The sequence below is a fragment of the Tachysurus vachellii genome, chromosome 21, assembly GCF_030014155.1.
Source record: "Tachysurus vachellii isolate PV-2020 chromosome 21, HZAU_Pvac_v1, whole genome shotgun sequence".
NCBI classification, from domain to species: domain Eukaryota; kingdom Metazoa; phylum Chordata; class Actinopteri; order Siluriformes; family Bagridae; genus Tachysurus; species Tachysurus vachellii.
In genome coordinates this window covers 11,037,485-11,055,983 of record NC_083480.1, presented here as the reverse complement: position 1 = coordinate 11,055,983, position 18,499 = coordinate 11,037,485, and the positions used below count along the sequence as shown (strand labels likewise).

At 37.7% G+C, this 18,499-nt stretch overlaps 2 protein-coding genes across 3 annotated transcripts in view; both read right to left on the bottom strand.

The window, feature by feature from the left end:
• Nucleotides 1–496: 496 nt before the first annotated feature.
• asb4 (ankyrin repeat and SOCS box containing 4) lies at nt 497–5,239 on the bottom strand. 2 transcript variants are annotated; one of them, XM_060857380.1, is made up of 5 exons: nt 4,895–5,239; nt 3,395–3,694; nt 2,530–3,020; nt 2,321–2,434; nt 497–1,573 (listed from the first exon to the last, which is right to left on the bottom strand). In XM_060857380.1, the coding sequence occupies exons 1-5, from the start codon at nt 5,031–5,033 to the stop codon at nt 1,388–1,390; spliced, it is 1,230 nt and encodes a 409-aa protein (XP_060713363.1). In that variant the 5' UTR covers nt 5,034–5,239; the 3' UTR covers nt 497–1,387. The 2 variants fall into 2 exon arrangements, with proteins under 2 accessions (XP_060713363.1, XP_060713365.1); XM_060857382.1 differs by having other exon boundaries at nt 2,530–3,014.
• A 1,503-nt stretch (nt 5,240–6,742) lies between these two features.
• ppp1r9a (protein phosphatase 1, regulatory subunit 9A) overlaps nt 6,743–18,499 on the bottom strand; it is a 43,051-nt gene continuing 31,294 nt past the window's right edge. The window contains 12 exon segments of the mRNA XM_060896851.1: nt 6,743–8,715; nt 8,717–8,827; nt 9,415–9,597; nt 10,594–10,710; nt 12,118–12,165; nt 12,279–12,330; nt 12,539–12,608; nt 13,526–13,586; nt 14,677–14,795; nt 15,612–15,762; nt 16,256–16,352; nt 17,060–17,289. Of these exon segments, the coding sequence (XP_060752834.1) occupies nt 8,602–8,715; nt 8,717–8,827; nt 9,415–9,597; nt 10,594–10,710; nt 12,118–12,165; nt 12,279–12,330; nt 12,539–12,608; nt 13,526–13,586; nt 14,677–14,795; nt 15,612–15,762; nt 16,256–16,352; nt 17,060–17,289 (1,353 nt within the window). The 3' untranslated portion in view covers nt 6,743–8,601.

Genomic DNA, 18,499 nt, shown 5'->3' with positions numbered 1-18,499 from the left:
TCATGTCTCACTAAAAATTTCTGTACGTGGTGAGTATTTTTGGATTGTATGCTGCCACTAGGAGTTTGATGAACAACGTGATGGTTGGTTATGAGTTTGGTTTTGTGCTCTGAATGGAAACAGGGGATGTGCACTACGGAAAGTCATTACTTCCAGATGACACTGTGTGGGTGATTGATTACTCATGCCTCTAAGATCACCCGCAAACACACCCAGAACTCTTGACCTCTGAGCAGTGAGAGCAGCAGCAGGAGACACAAGTTTACATGAATAACAGGATCGGCTCTGAGTAAACTGTTGATCAGACTCGTCAAGTAAAGACTTCCTGAGGTCACTGACAGCCTGAGTGCTGTTTACAAATGTACACTATGGGTTTGTATGATTCAACTTCTTTCTACTTTATGACGTGTTCATTTATGAATGTAGTTTACACGTCAACCTCGCAACTTTGTCAGTTCTATAATGCTTGAGAAAGAGAGAGAGAGAGAGAGAGAGAGAGAGAGATCAGAAGGATTAGTAGCTTAAATACTTGTTATTCAGCTGCCAACTACAAAGCTTTACTAGCATCAACTGAAATCTATACTGTAATCTTATGGATCATAGCTTTTTTGTTTAAAATCAGATTGTGATTTTATCATTTCGGGGATAAGTTTGCTAAGACAATGGGATGTTTATGACTGATGTTCTTGGTCTTTTTAAAAGTGATTCTAATAAGTGTTTACAGTGTCTTGACAAAAAATATGTGAACATTTCAATATCAGAGAACAGAGTTGTTGTCTGCAAAGAAATACACAGCCAGATAAAAATCTTTGAACATTTGGAAGTGTTAAAGTTTTATCACAGTTTACACACTACTGGGAATCAAATAAGGAAAAAAGTAAATAAGCAATCCATGAAATTCTGTGTGTAAGGTCTTCAGGCCATTTTCAGATTCTATTGGGATCCTAATTGAGCTCTATTAAAGGCGACTGTTAGTATGAACCTGGATTTGTCTGACAGTTAATATCAGCTTCTTATCAGTAAGAATATAGGGTTAATATATTCAATACACAGGGTCATGTGCTTAATTATGTTGATCCAGAGAAATGTAGTCTTTTCCTATAATAACAAGTGTTTCTCAGATAAACACTAATCTCCTCATTAATACCCATTTCCTGCTTAGACTTTATATTTCTACAATATTTCACTTGACCCTGTAATTTGTCATTTAACTCTAAATGTTAATATTACGTGTTGGTGAAACCTTTGATTGGCAGTATGTAATAACAATGAAAATATTGTAGATACTGTATGACCAAAGCTACAGAACTTTCCTGAGGGACCTTATTAATGTGGATGACGTTTGAGATTAGCACAGTGTGAATTCACCATTAGGCCAATACAGATACTAGCATATGATTCCCACAGGTTCTAGCAGTATGTATCGTTTGATTGGTGGAGGCACTGGGAGTTGTTTAATGCCCGATTCACAGCAGCAGCACATCGTCGTGCGGATGGCACATCTGGCCAGGTGTTGCAGAGAACGTGGACACGTGCAGGCAGCAAACAACGAGTCATAAAACTTCCCATGACGCTTAACGAGAGAAGGAAAGAAATGAAAGGGTCATATTAGTACTGTATATGTATAATAATGCATAAGCATGCTGTACCATGCTCACATTCCAGGAGCTAGTTTGATTATTAAATTACTTTTATAGTGGTACATACAACCCCTAGAAGTGTTATGATAAATGTGGATAGTTAACTAAACCTTCCTAAAAGGTTAATGACACATCCTCTGTTGAACATTTAAGAGTTTGCACCAGGTTGCACAGTTGCACTTTATGTGGCTAAGACTACTTACAAGTCTTTAGCCCTGTCTTTGTTTTTATGTAGCACCTTGATCCTGGAGAAACGTTGTCTCATTTCACTATGTACTGCAACAGCTATATATGGTTGAAATGACAATAAAAGCTTCTTGACTTGACTTGACTTGACTTGAGTTCCCCAAGCAGGACAATAGAATTCAAATGCTTAGAAAAGCAGATATTGACAACAGCATAGTCTTTTTTTCTTGTGAAATAAGTGAAATAATATACTACAGTAAGGTTGTTTTCGTACCTGATCCAAATACCTGATTGTGTACCTTCAGGTTTTCACATGAACAAATTTCCTTCCAAAATGCAGAATTATGTAATAATTACAATCAGCATGATTTCTACCCAAACCAGGAAGTGGAACATCAGACAGCAGTTTGCTTTGACTGCAGCTGGTAAAAAGAAATACTCTGGTACAAAAAAATGCACAATAAGACACCCATTTCCAAACCTCAGTATCACACCTTGTATGTTTCGTCAGGAATAGATTCCCTCCATTTTGTGGTACTCATAAGATGCTCATAGGAATTTGCCATCACTTCAACTGTCCTGGTGTCATCATGACAAATCTGCAGCACCTAATTAATAGATCAGGTAAAGTGCTGTTCTCTGTTCTCAAATATGTAAGTGATGAATTAGCAAAGGTAGTGTAGACAGACTGTGTAACCGGTACCTTGTGGAACTGTTTTGGGTGAACTCTGGTTGCTCCGTAGTTAAGCAGGAGCTGGAAACAGCGATAAGGTACACAGTAAGGCCTCATCTGCATTGAATTTAGCACAAAATGAAGGGCTGCCCAGCCGTTCATGTCCATGATCGTGGGATTGGCACCAGCATCAAGCAGAATCTGCATCAGCGCTTGGTCACAGTTCCATGCGGCTTTGTGCAGTGCTGTTTTTTTGTTTTGCTCTTGGAGGTTTGGTTTGGCTCCATAGTCCAGCAGCATCCGGCACACAAGATGGTGCTTCTCGCTGTAAGTCTGCTCATTGGCATCCATTGCCCAGAATGCAGCTGTGATCAAAGGGGTCTCCATACGGGCGTTAAGCGCATTCACATCAGCACCATGCACAGCATAAAGGCCAACAAGCTCAGAGACACCAAGACGTGCTGCTGTGTGTAAAGGAGTGTCTTCATCATTGTTATGGCTTGACTTGTTCACATCTGCTCCTGTACAAAAATGGCTGTGATGTGAGTGGATTCTTTGTTAGCCCACATTTACCTTGATTCTTGGTGTACAATGACCACAATATGGGACCACCAGATATTAGGAAAGTCCCATTAAGGCCCAATGCACCAATCTCCAGATTACACCAGTTATACTGATTGCTTTAAATCATACATTTTAAAAACTTCAAACCAGACTATTGCTTGGGCTTAGAGACCGAAAGGTAACAGCCCAGCAGTTAACATGAATAGTGAATAGTTATAGTAAAGTGAAATCACTGTTTAAAAAATAATTATTAAACTATTAAACAAATTATACACAGTAATTTGAATGTGGACATTTGGACATTCACAGTGGGTGCTGACTATTTTCTGACCTTTGAGTATCAGCTGTCTGGCACAGTCCACTGATTCCTTTGTGATGCAGTAATGCAGTGGGCTGTGTCCACTCAGGGACATGCTGTTGACTTTTCCCCCCCAGTCCAGCAGCAGACCCACACAGTCAGCATGAGACAGTTCACAGGCCACATGCAGTGGTGTTTTCCCATTGGGCTTCCTGTTCACTGCTGCTCCCCTCTGTAGGAGCACTGAGGCACTCTCCACCGCATTGTGCATCATGCATATGTGAATAGCCATCGCCCAGGAGGACTCCAGCTTATAGTCTGGTAGCCAGTAACCTATAAACAATAAACACACAACCATTAGGGATCAACATAGTCAGGGATCAGAACACTGCAAGTGTGTTTGGGTGCTAGAAATAGATAACAGATATGTGCTGCACTTAAAAAATAGGGTGTTAGAGCATTTTTCAGTTTAACTTCAATTAAATTTATTTGCATATTTGCATTAACAATTTCCCGTTGAGAGAAAAAAAATATATATAATAATAATAATAATAATAATAATAATAATAATAAGGATAACAAATAAATAAATGAATATATACAATTTAAAAAATCGAGAGAGAAAAAATATATAATAATAATAATAATAATAATAATAATAAAAATAATAATAATAATAAGAAGAAGAAGAAGAAGAAGAAGAAGAAGAAGAAGAAGAAATAAGGATAAAAAATAAAAAAATTAAAATATACAATTAAAAAAATTAAAAAATTATGATTACTATTATCCCTAATGAGCAAGCCGGAGGTAACGGAGGCAAGGAAAAACTCCCCGAGATATGAGGAAGAAACCTTGATAAGGAACCAGGCATTGGGTGACACTGAACAGTAAATAATGTCAGTGTAAATAATGTCATTCCTACAACAGTTTATAATAGTGCAACCGAGAGCTCCTGAGGAACTAATGGGTCAGTGCAACGCAGTGTTCAGCACAGACCTGATCGCTGATAAAGACCAGACCATACAGCTGACTGACACAACATTGGTTCTAAAGAAGTCATGACAGTCTCCGGGTGGCTTCATACACAACAATCCCATGGGACACTGGCTGACCATGCAGATCAATCCCTGGTAGGGTGACCAACGGGCGATGAGACTTTAACCAGGGGTAGAACATCAGCATTTGACTACTGAGATTTTTCAAAAGAAATGTCATAAGAAACAGCATTTTTTTTTTTTTTTTTTTTGCAATGGATGTCATATTACCTATCAAGTAATGAAAACATTTGATCATCAGTTAGGTTGCAAAATGCAAAACTGAGTTTTTCAGGAAAAAAAAATTAAAAAATGTATATGTTTTATTTATGTTTACCATAAAACATTTTTTAGGCTTTTTTTTTTGTTGAAAATATTCTGAAAATAATGTTTCATTCTCAGTCTTCGAGTGTTGAGTTACAGCACTGCGTCGCCATCTAGTAGCAGGCCTCAATCACTGCTCATTTGTTCCACAGTACAGTAAATCGACAGAAGTTACCTTGTTTATAAGACGCCAGGACTCTTCTTCGGTCCTCGACGTCGAACACGGTGTCTATATCTATGTTCCCGGTGCGGAGGATCTCATCTACCTCCGGTGCGTCATTGCGCTTCAGCGCGGAAAGAAACCGAGGCTTCATTTCGTCAGTGGTTCAGAGAGTGACACACAGGCGAGAGTGAAACAGATACTTCCAACTATTTTTAGAGTAGCAGGGGAAAGCTAAAATAAAGTACTGCTAAACACTCAAATATATTATTGCACTGACTTGAAATAACTTCTGAACACATACAAGAATGAAGAACAATAGGAGTAATGGAACACTGCACTGTGAAAGTTTGCATCCCATTTAAGTTTCTGGTTACAAAAAGTTTAAATGTGCTTCTATTTTTACATTTTTACATGTTCATTATGTACAGGTAAAGTGCTACACCTTCAGATACTATAAATAACATTTTCTATAACATCACTTAACACTGCATTTTGTCCATTCCAGCTTGTTATATGTAATATACAGGGAAATATAACAATAACAACAATAATAATAATAATAATAATAATAATAATATTATTATTATTTATGCATTAATACGTGAATCAACATACTAACATTAACATATAACAGCATCCTTTCTTTGAGTCATCGATTATTGGTAATGAAAAAAAATGACACAATCCTGTTACCTGTTCCATACACATTCACCCAATGATATGTTTGGAATAAAAGTCAAAGGTTACATGTTCAGCCAGACTTTGCATCATCCAAATATCCCAAAGATCATGGGAAAAAGAAGAGAAAGTTTTCCTCGTTTTAATTTTTTTAAATTTATTCATTAGAAAGTGTTATTCCTATGACGAAAACTTAATCCTGTTACTTTCACTTTTATTAATCACTTAAATGCGGAATGCAAACATTCACAGCAAAGTAACCTTGTTACAATTAAAGGCATGTTTTCTTAGCCTGACTGATTAAAAATAATATTTAAAAAGAAATAAAATGAAATCTTAAGATGGCAAAGAATTGTGACGTCAACCTCAGTATTTTTGTCTCAGAACTGTCTAACGAATGTTTATACACAGCAGCTGAGTGTAAAATAGTGAAGCCATCATCACTGATGTAATCTCATTAGGTGTGTTCTGTGTATAAACATATAATATTATTCAAGTAAAATGAAATAATATAACCATTTTTACTTCATGAACATGATAAGAAGGAAAACAAATAAAAGGCAGAGACTGTATTGGAATGAACCTTGGTTGTATTTCGGTGAATGGTTGTGTCATGTGGAGGTGTATTTACAAGTCAACATAAGTGACAACTGTAACCTCTCAAAAATAAAAACATGGAAAATATGACGGTCCTGGAACTAAGGGACACATGGCACCTTGGGTCCTTCATGCAGCTGTGAGTTAACAGAACAGTGGAAAAAGGAGCAGCTCTGTACTTTCAGGGCTTTGAATTTGATCTGCAGTGGAAGGAGCTAACGCCTTGACTATTTAGGAAAACAAGAAACTTTGCAGAAAGCACAGAAGCGAATAAACGGGGCAGAAACTGTTTCTATGAACTGATGAACAGCTGCCATGTTTGTGCGTCTGAAGACTGATGGAGCACTCGTTTGGAGAAGGTTCACACAGTTTCAGCAATGTGTATGTTGGTCTAATAATGATTATGCGTCATGACCACCAGCATCACCCATGATTATCCTGTGCATACACACATTCATATAGGCATCTCATAGCAAAGAGACAACATCTCTTAAAAGCTTAAGTTCCCATATTGCTTTTAACTTTCATGTATATATATATATATATATATATATATATATATATATATATATATATTATATATATATATATATATATATATATATATATATATGTATATAAAAGTCATGGCATGTTGCTGACTGACAGATATCTGAAAGCAGCAGTCTGATTTTCAAACATTTACGGTGGATCGACATAAAGGATAGAAACTAAATGATCACAGGGATAGACAGATCACTTCGGAACGATTTTTGGCATAAATATGACTATATAATATTTTGTTGATAAATTACATCAGGTGCTTTTTTGTCAATATTTTTTTAGATTTGAAAAATAAATAATTCAGACAAACTCCTTATAAGAAAAAGGTTCCTAACACACTGTAGCTAAATGACAGGAAATACAAGCATATGTGGAGCAAAGTCCAACATACCTTGTGAGAACTTTTAGGATTCACACAATGATTCGGCACAGCCTGATACCCTGCAGCGCTGCCCTTGTGTTTCTATTGAAATCATCACAATTTTCAAATGTAAACATGGAACTGATTACAGCAGAACAAAACAATTGTGTTCACGGAAAAGATATTCACTGGATGAAGGGAAACACGAAAATGTAGAAATATGAACACAAACGTGTAGAATTGCATCAGTAAAAACAACAAAGCAAATGAAGAGCTACTATACTACAGCTGAATATTAAACAAGCGACAGGATATCTGATAGAAATATCTCATGTATTGAATGTACATTAAAAAAATCACAATAGAGTCATGGATTAGGATCAATACTTGCTAGTATTAAATATACTGAATTAAAAGTATTTTGGAATACTTTTTTTCCCCATGATATGGTGCTGAGCTAAAACCGACGAGCATGAACACAGCAGTCTGATGGACAAAACAAATCTCATTTCACTGTCCGGGGAAATAAAAGAACATTTATATAATATGCATTAAATAATAAATTTGAATAAGTCTGCTTTAAGTGCAGGTTTGTTAGCTACTGAACACCATTCAGATGTTGAGACTACCGTAGTCAGGGGGTTTCACACACTCAGAGCGGCTATTCTATACAAAATCTATACAGCGGTAGTTCAGAAGGCAGCACTTGAGTCAAATGCAGTCAAATAACGACTAAAAGCAGGTAGCGGTGAGGAAGAAGAAGCAGCAGGACGTCTCGGCGATCCGTTCTGTCGTCATTGGAGTGCGTTTTCGGTATCGTTTTTTCCAGTGTGGCTGCACAGTCACATGTTCAGGCCTCCACTTGATTATTCCTCGCTGTTTCTTTTCTTGCACTAGGCTCTGAACAGCAGACTTGCGTTTTTCTGTCACTGAGGGATACAGGACACTAAACAGCAGACTGAAGTGTTAATACAGCTACAGGTATACAGTATCCACAAAGAATGATGGATTTAGTGCCAGGTCTGGGATATTTCTTGGAATACTTGGAATGGCTCTCTTTTCACAGTAAGATTTCCTTATTTCCAGTGAGCAGCACTCAAGCTTTCGGACAGTATGAGAGCAGCACTGCATCTCTATCACATGTGCTTTAAGCCAAGAGATTTTTTTTTACACAGAGTAAACCACACATCTTGGTCTCAATAGAAAATGGCACATGAAATATTATATATATATGTTATATTATATATATATATATGTATGCAAATTTGTAATGTTTAAAGGTCCTTGAAATGCCAGAATTACTGTTAATACATTTCAAGCTAAAATGCAAATAAATAAACACCTCGCAGATGAGCAAGCAGTTTAAACCTGTTGAAAAAATTTTTTAATTACAGTTAAAAGGATCAGTTAGTCAGGATGGTTTGGTTTATGTTCTCCAGTGGCAGTTCATTAGCAGTGCATTTTCCAGTGAGATGTCTGATGTCTGCTAAATGGAGCCCAGACTAGAGTACCATAAAATACAAGACACATCTCTCAGAAGTTATTTTCGTGACTGAATGCCGTCACTCTGCAGTACTCTTGGCTCAGAGGTCTTGCTGTTTTTGTGACACTCGTTCTGTGCTCGCTCCAGTTCTTTCATGTGTGGTTTTTCCACACTGCTTCTGCAGTTTCTCGTGTTTCCTGCAGGCCTTCTCCATCAGCACTCTCAGATCCTTCAGCTTCTTCTTAAACACAGCGCGGTCCTGAGAAGAGGCTACACCTAGATCCTTGAAGAAGCAAATGTAAACTAATGTGAAACACTTATATTAAATCTAAAAACTACAAATAACCAGGGACTTTATTCACAAACAATATATCTGATCCAATAAAGAACTTAAAGTTCACTCTAACATGCTCGACACTGGGGTTCATCCTGGAAATATAAATTCACATTTTATCCAGTAAATTTCTGCATTAAGATGTGACTGATTGTAATTATTATGTGATATTGTAACTGACTGTAATATTTATATGATAATCTTTTCTAATAGGAAGTTTGTTTAGAATTTTGGAAGGAGCCTCTTTGTAACAATCAAAGTTCAATCTGTAACTTTACTTTAGGATATGAGTTTGTGATTTCTGCTATCTTAGGAAAATGTCATGCTGCATTTTTGTGTAATTAACTTCAGAAGTGTGGAAACGACGATGAACGATGTTTATAGCTGCTGTAACCTCAGTGAGTTGTTTGCAAGGTGTTCTATAACAATAAATGTAACTATAAATGGATAAATATTATGTTGTGCTGTTCTTTACTAAATAAAATAGGGCTTTTCACTTTGTGTGTGTGTGTGTGCGTATGTGTTTGTACACTCACTTTGAGTGCATCACTGTCGAGTTGCAGCAGCTGCTCTCCATCCACGTTCTTGGCAGTGAACTGAGGGATGTACTGCTCCAGGTTCAGGCCCATGAGCCAGAGACACACCTGCTGACACGACCAGTCTGGCACACTGCGGTTCTGCCACTGGTGCTGCTTCAACCGCTGCCCTACATCCTGGATCTGACCCAAACACAGATACACAGCTTTAGCAAGACTTAAGTCTTAAGTATGAACTCAAGTCATCTGGATAATCACAGGATTTGCCTGTAAAGTGTACACATTTTTAGACACAATGATCTTTCACAAAGATCCTTCATCAAAAAACAGACTCAGTGATTCAGTTATTTCTTAAGTGAAGAATTCATTTTCAATTGATGTTTCAAACAGGGTATGAGCGTTGTTATCATGTTTTGGTTTTTTTTTTTTAGCAAATGCAGGATTTTATTGCCCAGAGGCAAAAAGAGATCTCTGCATAAATAATGAAACATCTCCAGACAAGTGGGATGTGTTGCCACCTCACAGCTATAGGAATACCCTGTTCCATTCTGAGCTCCTGATACTGTCTGTGTGGAGTTCTGCACGTTCTACCTGTACCTATGTGGGATCCTTCAGGTTCTCTGGTTTCCTCCATCCTCCCAAAAACCAGAATCCAAAATGTGATCGGGTCACTTTACATTTCCCTTAGCTGTAAATGAGTGTGTGAAGGTGTGTGCCTGGTGCCTGAAATTGACTGCTTCCCTATTCTGAGTGTATTCCCTCCTCATGCCAAGTGTTCCCAGTATAATCTCTAAATCCACTGTGATCCCGACCAGAATAAAGTGGCTACTGAAGATGAACGAATGAATGATGTTAACCAACTTCAACCAAGAGAAATGTGAGAAAAGAAAATAGAAACAAAACATCTGAGAGAAACATAGAATAACAAGGCATATGCTGAAATAATCCTTTAAAAAGAAAAAAAAAAGCAAACCTTACCTCATCGTCACTTGTATCTGGGCTCTGCCACACGCAGCACAGAAAAAAAGTGACTTTTTCGTTATCATTAGTGAGAGCATGCATGCAACAGCCCCATCTGCTGGCTTAAAACTTGCAAAGCTTCTTCCTTGATGCTCATACTGAAGTGCATCATAATGACATCCTTAAATGATCAAGAAAAAGCCATTAACACCCTCTCACCTCATCTGACGAGAGCTGTAGCGTGTGTGAGTGGCCGGTCAGCTTGGGCTCGGCGAAATCCCACAACTCTCCTGAGCTGGAGCTGCTCATGCTGATGTCATCCATTACAGTAGAAGCCTGAAAAAAATCAATCAGCATCAGAACGTACGGAAACAGCACAAAACAGCCTTTCTTCACAGAACAGTCTGTTTTCCTCTAGTATGATTGTGTCGCTGCTGTAAATAATCAGCAATCAATAAATTGTCCATGATTGATTCTTAATTTAGTTTAGAACACCTAATTAAATGAGAAGAAACCCACAGACATCATGATCTCCCAGAAGAGGTAGGAATACTGATCTATGAAGATGCTTCAGCTGAAAGCGATTCATGTTTGAAAAATAAATGAGTTCAGACAAAGAACACATGTAGAGTTGTGTGCAAAATTTTGTATCACCCTTGTTTTTTTGCAGGTGTTTAAGATAACAATTATCTTTATTAATAAGCTCAGATGTTTGTGTCCACACAGATATACTTTGAGTAATTTACTTAAGTGTGCCTCATTAAGGAGTCTAATGATTTAAACCTAGCATTTCTTAAGTATTATTTAAAGCATTGTAAACAGATTTAAACTGCTCTCACAACACTTTAACAGAAACTATGTCATATTTAAATAGCTAGAAACAGATATAAAAAAAATCCCAGATAACAAGATCTATTAATACCTTAATATAACCATTTTGTTACTTGCCATAATAAAGGAACATTTGTAAAGCTTATCTCAGATTAAATGTCTTGATGGCTTAAGCATTGTGAAACAACTGTACATGAGTTATTACATGACTCAGGTATGTTGTATTGTGATTTCAGCTGGAACTGTTCTGTCTGAGGCAGATATTTATTAACACACACATACACACACAAATATGTGTGTGTGTGTGTGTGTGTGTGTGTGTGTGACAGAGAGAGAGAAATACGTTTTAAAATCTTGTTAGGAACATTCTTATATTTCCTCACAAGGACAGTATAATAAATGTGGGTGTGTTTGTGGGTGTGTGTGTGTGCAGTTTTGGTTCAAAGTCGCTCCTACAGTAGATGTCCCTTTGTGGCTGTTCATTTTTATGGATTTTTTTTGAGGTGAATAAAAACACCTCAGTCCTAAGCATTATATATAACAATACTAATGCAATATGCTGCACAGTTTCATTGTGCACACACAGGTGTTGCAGGGATACTTAAAAAAAAATTCTTAAAAGCAGAATCTAAAAAAATGTCTACATTCCATCCATTTTTTTTTTATCCCATAAGAACTGATTTGTAAATTCTGTGATTTAAATCACAATAAGACTTTATCTTTGAGAAAACAGCAGCAGAATAATCCCAAAAAATCAACAAATCACTCAAAAAAAAAAACAATATGGAAAGCTCTTAGACTCTTATTTTTTCGTTTCAGATTTATGAGGAGTAAAAAATTAGAGCTGATTTTAAATATTCAGATTAAATTGATTTTATGAGCATATTTCTGGCTTTACCGCAGATAGAGTACCAAGTTATATGAATAGGAGAAGAAGTTTGGCCATGAAAACGATTTCTGCTGCAAACCAAACACGTTATCAGTAAACACAACAGCCAACCTCATTACTAAGAAATTACATTTAAAAAAGCTTCACATTTTCAGTTAAGCTGGATGTTGATCAAAAGCCATACCTTGCTTGTGTGTTCCTCCTTGCTTGGTTTCTCTACTGATGGGTCTGTGGAGCTGAAGGGCAGAAAAGACTTTATGGTTATATATACTGTAGTTATAAAGGAATATGCAATTCTGTGTTGTTTAATACTGTGTCTTTCATTGTGTTCACATTTACACATGTACATCTAGGACCGTATAACTATATTTCCCAGCCACATCAACTCATTAATATGTCTTAAATTCTTCACAACCCATTACCATAAAACCTTCTACATCTTACCCCAGGTCCACATGCTTCTTCCTGCATTTTTCATCATGACCTTGGAAAAGGCTTGACACATCTAGAGGACCTGCAGAGAGCCCAAAATTCAGACTTTGCATTTTGGAAAAACTGCAATCATGTAATATTCACTATATGGCCAAAAGCATTTGCACACCTGACCACGACGCCCGTATGCTGGCCTTCCACAAACTGTTGCTTCAAAATCTAGAAAGTCTTTGTATGGTGTTTTAGAATTAAGATTTTTCTTTACTGGAACTAAAAGACCCTCCTGTTCCAGAATGACCACCAACAAGGTTCATATTGAAAAAATGAACTGGCCTGCCATGACCTCAACCCCACTTGATACCTTTTGTATGGATTGGTTCGTCAACCAGGCCTTCTCACTTGACCTCAGTAATAAAAGTCTTTTGGCTGAATAAGCACAAATCCCCACAGACACACTCCAAAATCCACTGGAAAGCCTAGAAAGGCGAGACAAGTTAATGCCTGTGTTTTAGAATGGGCACTTACGTGGGCTTAAGGGTTTAACTCTTAGTGCCGGCCCCAAGCCCAGATAAAATGGGAGGATTGCATCAGGAAAGGGCATCTGGTCTAAAACCTGTGCCAAAATCAAATATGCGGCTCAAGTGATCCACTGAGGCGACTCCGTCGAACAGGGAGCAGCCGAAGGACAACAACAACAAAATATATGGGTGTGTTGGTCAGGTGTCTGCATACTTTTGGCTCTATAGTGTACTCTGACACCTCAACCTTATACTGACAGTTAAGTGTAATTTTCTCACACACTGAATGTCAAGCATTCAAGCTGTTGGATATTTATGTGCCTCAATCCCACATTAAAAACACTGTAGTTTGGATTACGCACATCATTCTGACGCTATAATCAACAGAAACTGATGTTGACTTTGCAGCCCTGTAACTATTCACTGGTGTGACAGGTAAGAAGTATGCTTTGTAAGATTAGTGAGTGTGTGGAGAACTCACCATCACTCTCAGGCACCCTGCGGGCCATAGACTCACGTATAGTGGGAAGGATGTGAGAACTCTATAGAGAAAAAAGAAAGGGCATAGAAACGAAATAATATCAGATACATCCTCTAGATTTTACTGCAAACCTATCGCTCGTCCAGATGGTCCATGTAGGGCCACACGTTATGGATTTTAGAGTGTCCAATTTCCTATTTTGAGATTTAAACGTTTGCCCTTTATGTACCCTCAATGTGCCTCTTTGTCAAAGTTATCGCATGTGCTTTCCCTGACTCACAACCCATTGAGATAACTAGCAGGGACCAATTATACAATTACAGTGGATGGTTTGTTGAGAGCAGAAAGCAGCAGGGTGGATTCAACAACATTAACATCAATGATGGTGTAAAAGATAATCAAATTATGCTTAAATTAATTAATTGCCTTGTCGTTAATGCTTATTAATAAGAGAGTGACATGACGGTAATCACGTCTTTTAAATAAATAAGAGATTGAACTGAGTTTGATCTAAAAATTAATTTCCTGTCTAGTGATGTATATCTATAAAGAAGTATCCACTCTCACTATGGTTTATTATTATTTTGGCTATTTCTAGGTGAGATTTCCACATTGAACAACAGACAACGTTTGAAAAAGTATTCTTCTTGCTTTTATATCCTCATGCCCTTGAAGACAGGTCAACAATTTGGGACAGGCCATAAATAACACTTGCATTTAAACCTATGCCTAGAATAAGCTTTGACACCAGGTGAGATTAAATCAGTACCACTGGGACTCAGACATGTCAATTAATATCTTACATAAAGATGTAAGAACCAGCCATGTCATTTAGAAGCATGATCAGGCTTTCAATGAGATGTAATGTTAAGTGCATTACACTAGTGACAGTTATTTTTATGCTAATGAGGACATAATTGTTAGAGAAACTGGGCAGGTCAGTATTTAACAGAAAGGGATGTAAGTGTAAAATTTGTTGGAAAATGAATTGCTCTGCTATATATTTAAATCTCTCTCTCTCTCTTTCTTACACTCTCTCTGCAAATGCATCCTGATGTCTCCATATGTTGTCCAGTTTATGTCCTAATGTCCTTGTTCTCTTTATCCACAGCCCAGTGCACATATCCATGCTTGTATGTGTTGTAACTTACCCTCCCCTGGAGGACGTCCTCGCCATCAGTAGAACTGCTTCTGTCTTGTACACTGCTGAAGGCTCCAATCATCTGCGTCTGACCCTTCACCAGGCCGCTGCCTACACGCTCGTCTGACCCTGACACATAAAGCACGAGCCAGGAGTTACACAACAGAGCATCCATACATTAACAACATAATAACAGCATTCTACTTGACAACACAGAAGGCCTGACATTTGAGCTTTGCCTCTTTTCAGACTTCACTCATCGCTCATGAGTCCTTGGCCTTTTATTATAAAGGGTTTAAGAAAATGTTAAATGAAACAGTGCTTCATTGACAGGGTAGCGTGAACTCCTTCTAAAGAGCATGTCTCAGTGAAGTCTGAGCGTCCCCTCTAAGCCGCCTCATTCAGTCACCTCGCATCTTAATCAGTATTCCAGCCCTGTCTGGTTTTATCTCTGTTGTTTTGGCAGGCTCAGAATGAACACGTTTGCGAGGAGTAAAATGCTCTTTACCTAGAGGGAAAAGCAACTTCATGGTAAAAGCGCAGCTGAAAACATAAGCTGGTGTCACACTTGGCTGTGTATTTATTTCTTTTCCTTCACATGTCTAAATGATCTTAACATTAAAATTGTTGAACAAGCTAATTAATCGGTTATTTCCCTTCTTGGGACTGATAAATTCTTTCTGCTATTTTTTACCACAGTCTTCAAAACGTGGTGGTCATGTAAATTAATTGTCACAATTATTTTCCCTGAAAATATCTATTTTGTAGTGAAAAACACACAAAAGCATTCCAAATGAATCCCTGGCACCTTATCAGTGGAAAAATGCTATGAGTATAAAGAGGGGTGGTTAAAGTTTGCCTTCCTTAAAGACAATCATTACTGTAATGAATGGATTTTTGGGTCACATTGGTGAAGTGCTGAGTCTGTGGATGTTTGTGGCTCACCTCCTGTAGCGAGGTGTCTCTCAGGAAACTGCAGCGCAGCACCTCTCTCGCTCAGCTGTGTGCAGCTGTTCACACCATTGTTGTTGTTGTTGTTTACCTGAATGCCATTTTGTTTCATCAGCTGCATCAGCTCTGACTCCAGTGCTGTAATCTGCACAGAAACAAATGAGTTTGTTTGATTATCAGACATGAGGTTGATATGAGTGGACTGTCAACACTGTTACTGTAGAATAGAAATTTTGCCTGAATAAACACTGCTCTGTTATCTCTGTTACAACGGGGTGTAAACGAAACACACCACGCACACACATCTCATTATGGCATGAAAGTGGAAAGTGTGGAAAGTTTAAGCAATTGCATTCAAGCACTGATCTCTATAGAGCTCCGACAGAGAAATATCAATTTAATAAACACAGGTCAGTCATGTAAAATTGTACTTCAGTAATGAAGATTTCCCAAATAAGCACGTGATCTCCCCGGGAAGAGATTTGAGTATTTGTGCCAGCTGTGAACATCCCTAAATGAACTGTTAGTGTGTGTGTGTGTGTGTGTGTGTGTGTGTGTGTGTGTGTGTGTGTGTGTGTGTGTGTGTGTGTGTGTGTGTGTGTGTGTGTGTGTGTGTGTGTGTGTGTGTGTAAAATTACCCTCACTTGCAGCCCATGGATCTCATCTAAATGAGCCTTTTCCACGTCCTCAAGTCTCTTTTTCTCTGCCTCTTCCCTCTGGGCAAACTCCACCTCCCTGAGAAAAAGTTGCATACTTTTAATAGAAGATAGAAAGTTTCACATCTATGAACTGTGTGTGTGTGTGTGTGAGTGTGTGTGTGTATGTGCATATGCATGTGCAGTTTGTTCAATGGGTCACATCGCACCCCATGTGTCTAAGGAGTCTCATTATTTCCTCAGTCCAGCCACACTTTACGGCTGGAATAACATCTCTTAATCAAACTAGGTGATTAAACGCAGGTTGCTTTTGCAGTGCAAAAATGCAATTAAATCCAGTCAGGCTGTACTGAAGCTGTTATGACCATCATAAAGAATTTCTCTCTCTTTCTCTCTCCCTCTCCCTCTCTCTCTCACTCTATTTCCCCCTCTCCATCTCTCCCCCTCTCTCCGTACTGCAGCTCCAGGGCTCTCTCTGTGAGATCTAACAATACACACAGTCAGAAAGAGATTACACCGATTACAATGGCTACAAAAACATTCAATGTTTTTTTTTCTGTTCAGTAGTTTTAAAAAGCCTTGTAACCATTTCACAACTCTCTCAAATCCAGACAAATCTAATAAACACATGATTAAACACTAAAAATGAATATAATACTAAGCCCAGCTCTCAGGTCTAAGGTGTGGGATTCAGTGGATTAAATAATAATGTGTATAAATATCTGAGCTTCTGTTTCTTCTCTCAAACCCCTAATATAAATGTAAAACCTTTACTGATGATCTTACTTCTGCTGGAAATCCTTGATCAGTTTCTTGGCCTTGTTGTATTTCTTCTCCAGAGTTTGGTACTGGTTCTGAGCCTCTTTTAAGTGCTCGTTGACAGTGTGGCAGAGAGTCTGAGCCTCGATCCAGTAGCTTTCCAGCTTCAACATCCTTTCCTTATTATCCTCAATGCTCTGCTTCAGTTGGCTTCTCTCTCGCTCCCAGCGGGCCTTCTCTTTCTCCACTGATGCCAGCTAGAGAGAGAGAGAAAGAGAGAGAAAAAGACAAGAGGGAGGGAATCAATCAATAAACACTACATAATCATACTAGAACAGCCAACTTCAGAATTCAAGATGTTGAGATGAATTCAAGAACTTCAAGATGTTGAGATGAAAAACATCAATGTAGAATCTGTACCATACATTTTATAAAGTGAAACTGCAGTACCTTCATATGTTTAAACTCAAAATAGCGCTTGTTAAGGGTTTTTTTTGTTTGTTTTTTTACAATAATTCTAAAGCTGACAGTTTTAATTTATTCTTTCTAAACTCATGCATTTAAAGATATTAAGTCTTATAATAACACTTTCTGTGAAAGCCAAGGCACAGATTACACATTCATAAAAAATATCTGGCAACAGGACATAGTGCCTGTTGATTAATATTACCAGCAAATCAGCAAAATCCCCACTAAAGATAAAATCAGAGGCAAAAATCTTTAGAGTAATCTTAGAGTAACAAAATTAAGAAATGAACAAACAGAAGCAAAAGACATCATAGATAAATTTAAGCAAAGAAATAAGATGAATTAACAGTTACCTAAGAATTTAAAAATGCTGAATTTACTGTATGCACAATATGTACTCAAGATGGCAAAATAATGGTAAGGCATTGTTATGGTAATGGCTAAGATGCTATCTTCAACCAGCTAAAAGTCTGAAACCTTTACCAGAGCCTGCATTATGTTGATTATGTTAAGTTGATTATTTCCCAATAACATCATGTCCCGAACTACAAGACACTGGAGACTCTAACAATTTTTCCGTTATTGCTGTGTGGCATAACTAGAAACAAATCAATTCCAACACTAGTACAGTAGGGCATTATTGTAACACTGTGCTTATTTACTCAAACTCGTATAGAAAATGCTGCAATACCAACTTCGCAAAGGATTCACACAGCTATTTTCTATGCTATAACATTTCATAACATCTTAAACAGGGAGTTCATGGTTAGCAGCACACGGCAGAGCTAAAGTGTTCCAGGATGTACCTCATAACTACTTAATACTAAGTAAGTTAAAGGATCAGTAATCTGTTGGTATAAATATCAATGAAAACCAAACAACATGTACAAAAGACATAATAATGCAGCTTGCTCTGTTACCGGAGACCAGAATATGGAATTCCTTTTACCCTAAGGACTGTCAAAAACTTTAAGTGAAAGCTTCAGCTCTGAAACTGGA

Excerpts from the sequence above, each read along its gene's own strand:
- asb4 (XM_060857380.1), bottom strand. The coding sequence starts at position 5,033 with ATGAAGCCTCGGTTTCTTTCCGCGCTGAAGCGCAATGACGCACCGGAG. Across the intron at positions 3,695-4,894 it reads CCTGGCGTCTTATAAACAAG|GTTACTGGCTACCAGACTAT; the intron begins GTAACTTCTGTC and ends TATTGTTTATAG. Across the intron at positions 3,021-3,394 it reads CAGACAGCTGATACTCAAAG|GAGCAGATGTGAACAAGTCA; the intron begins GTCAGAAAATAG and ends ATTTTTGTACAG.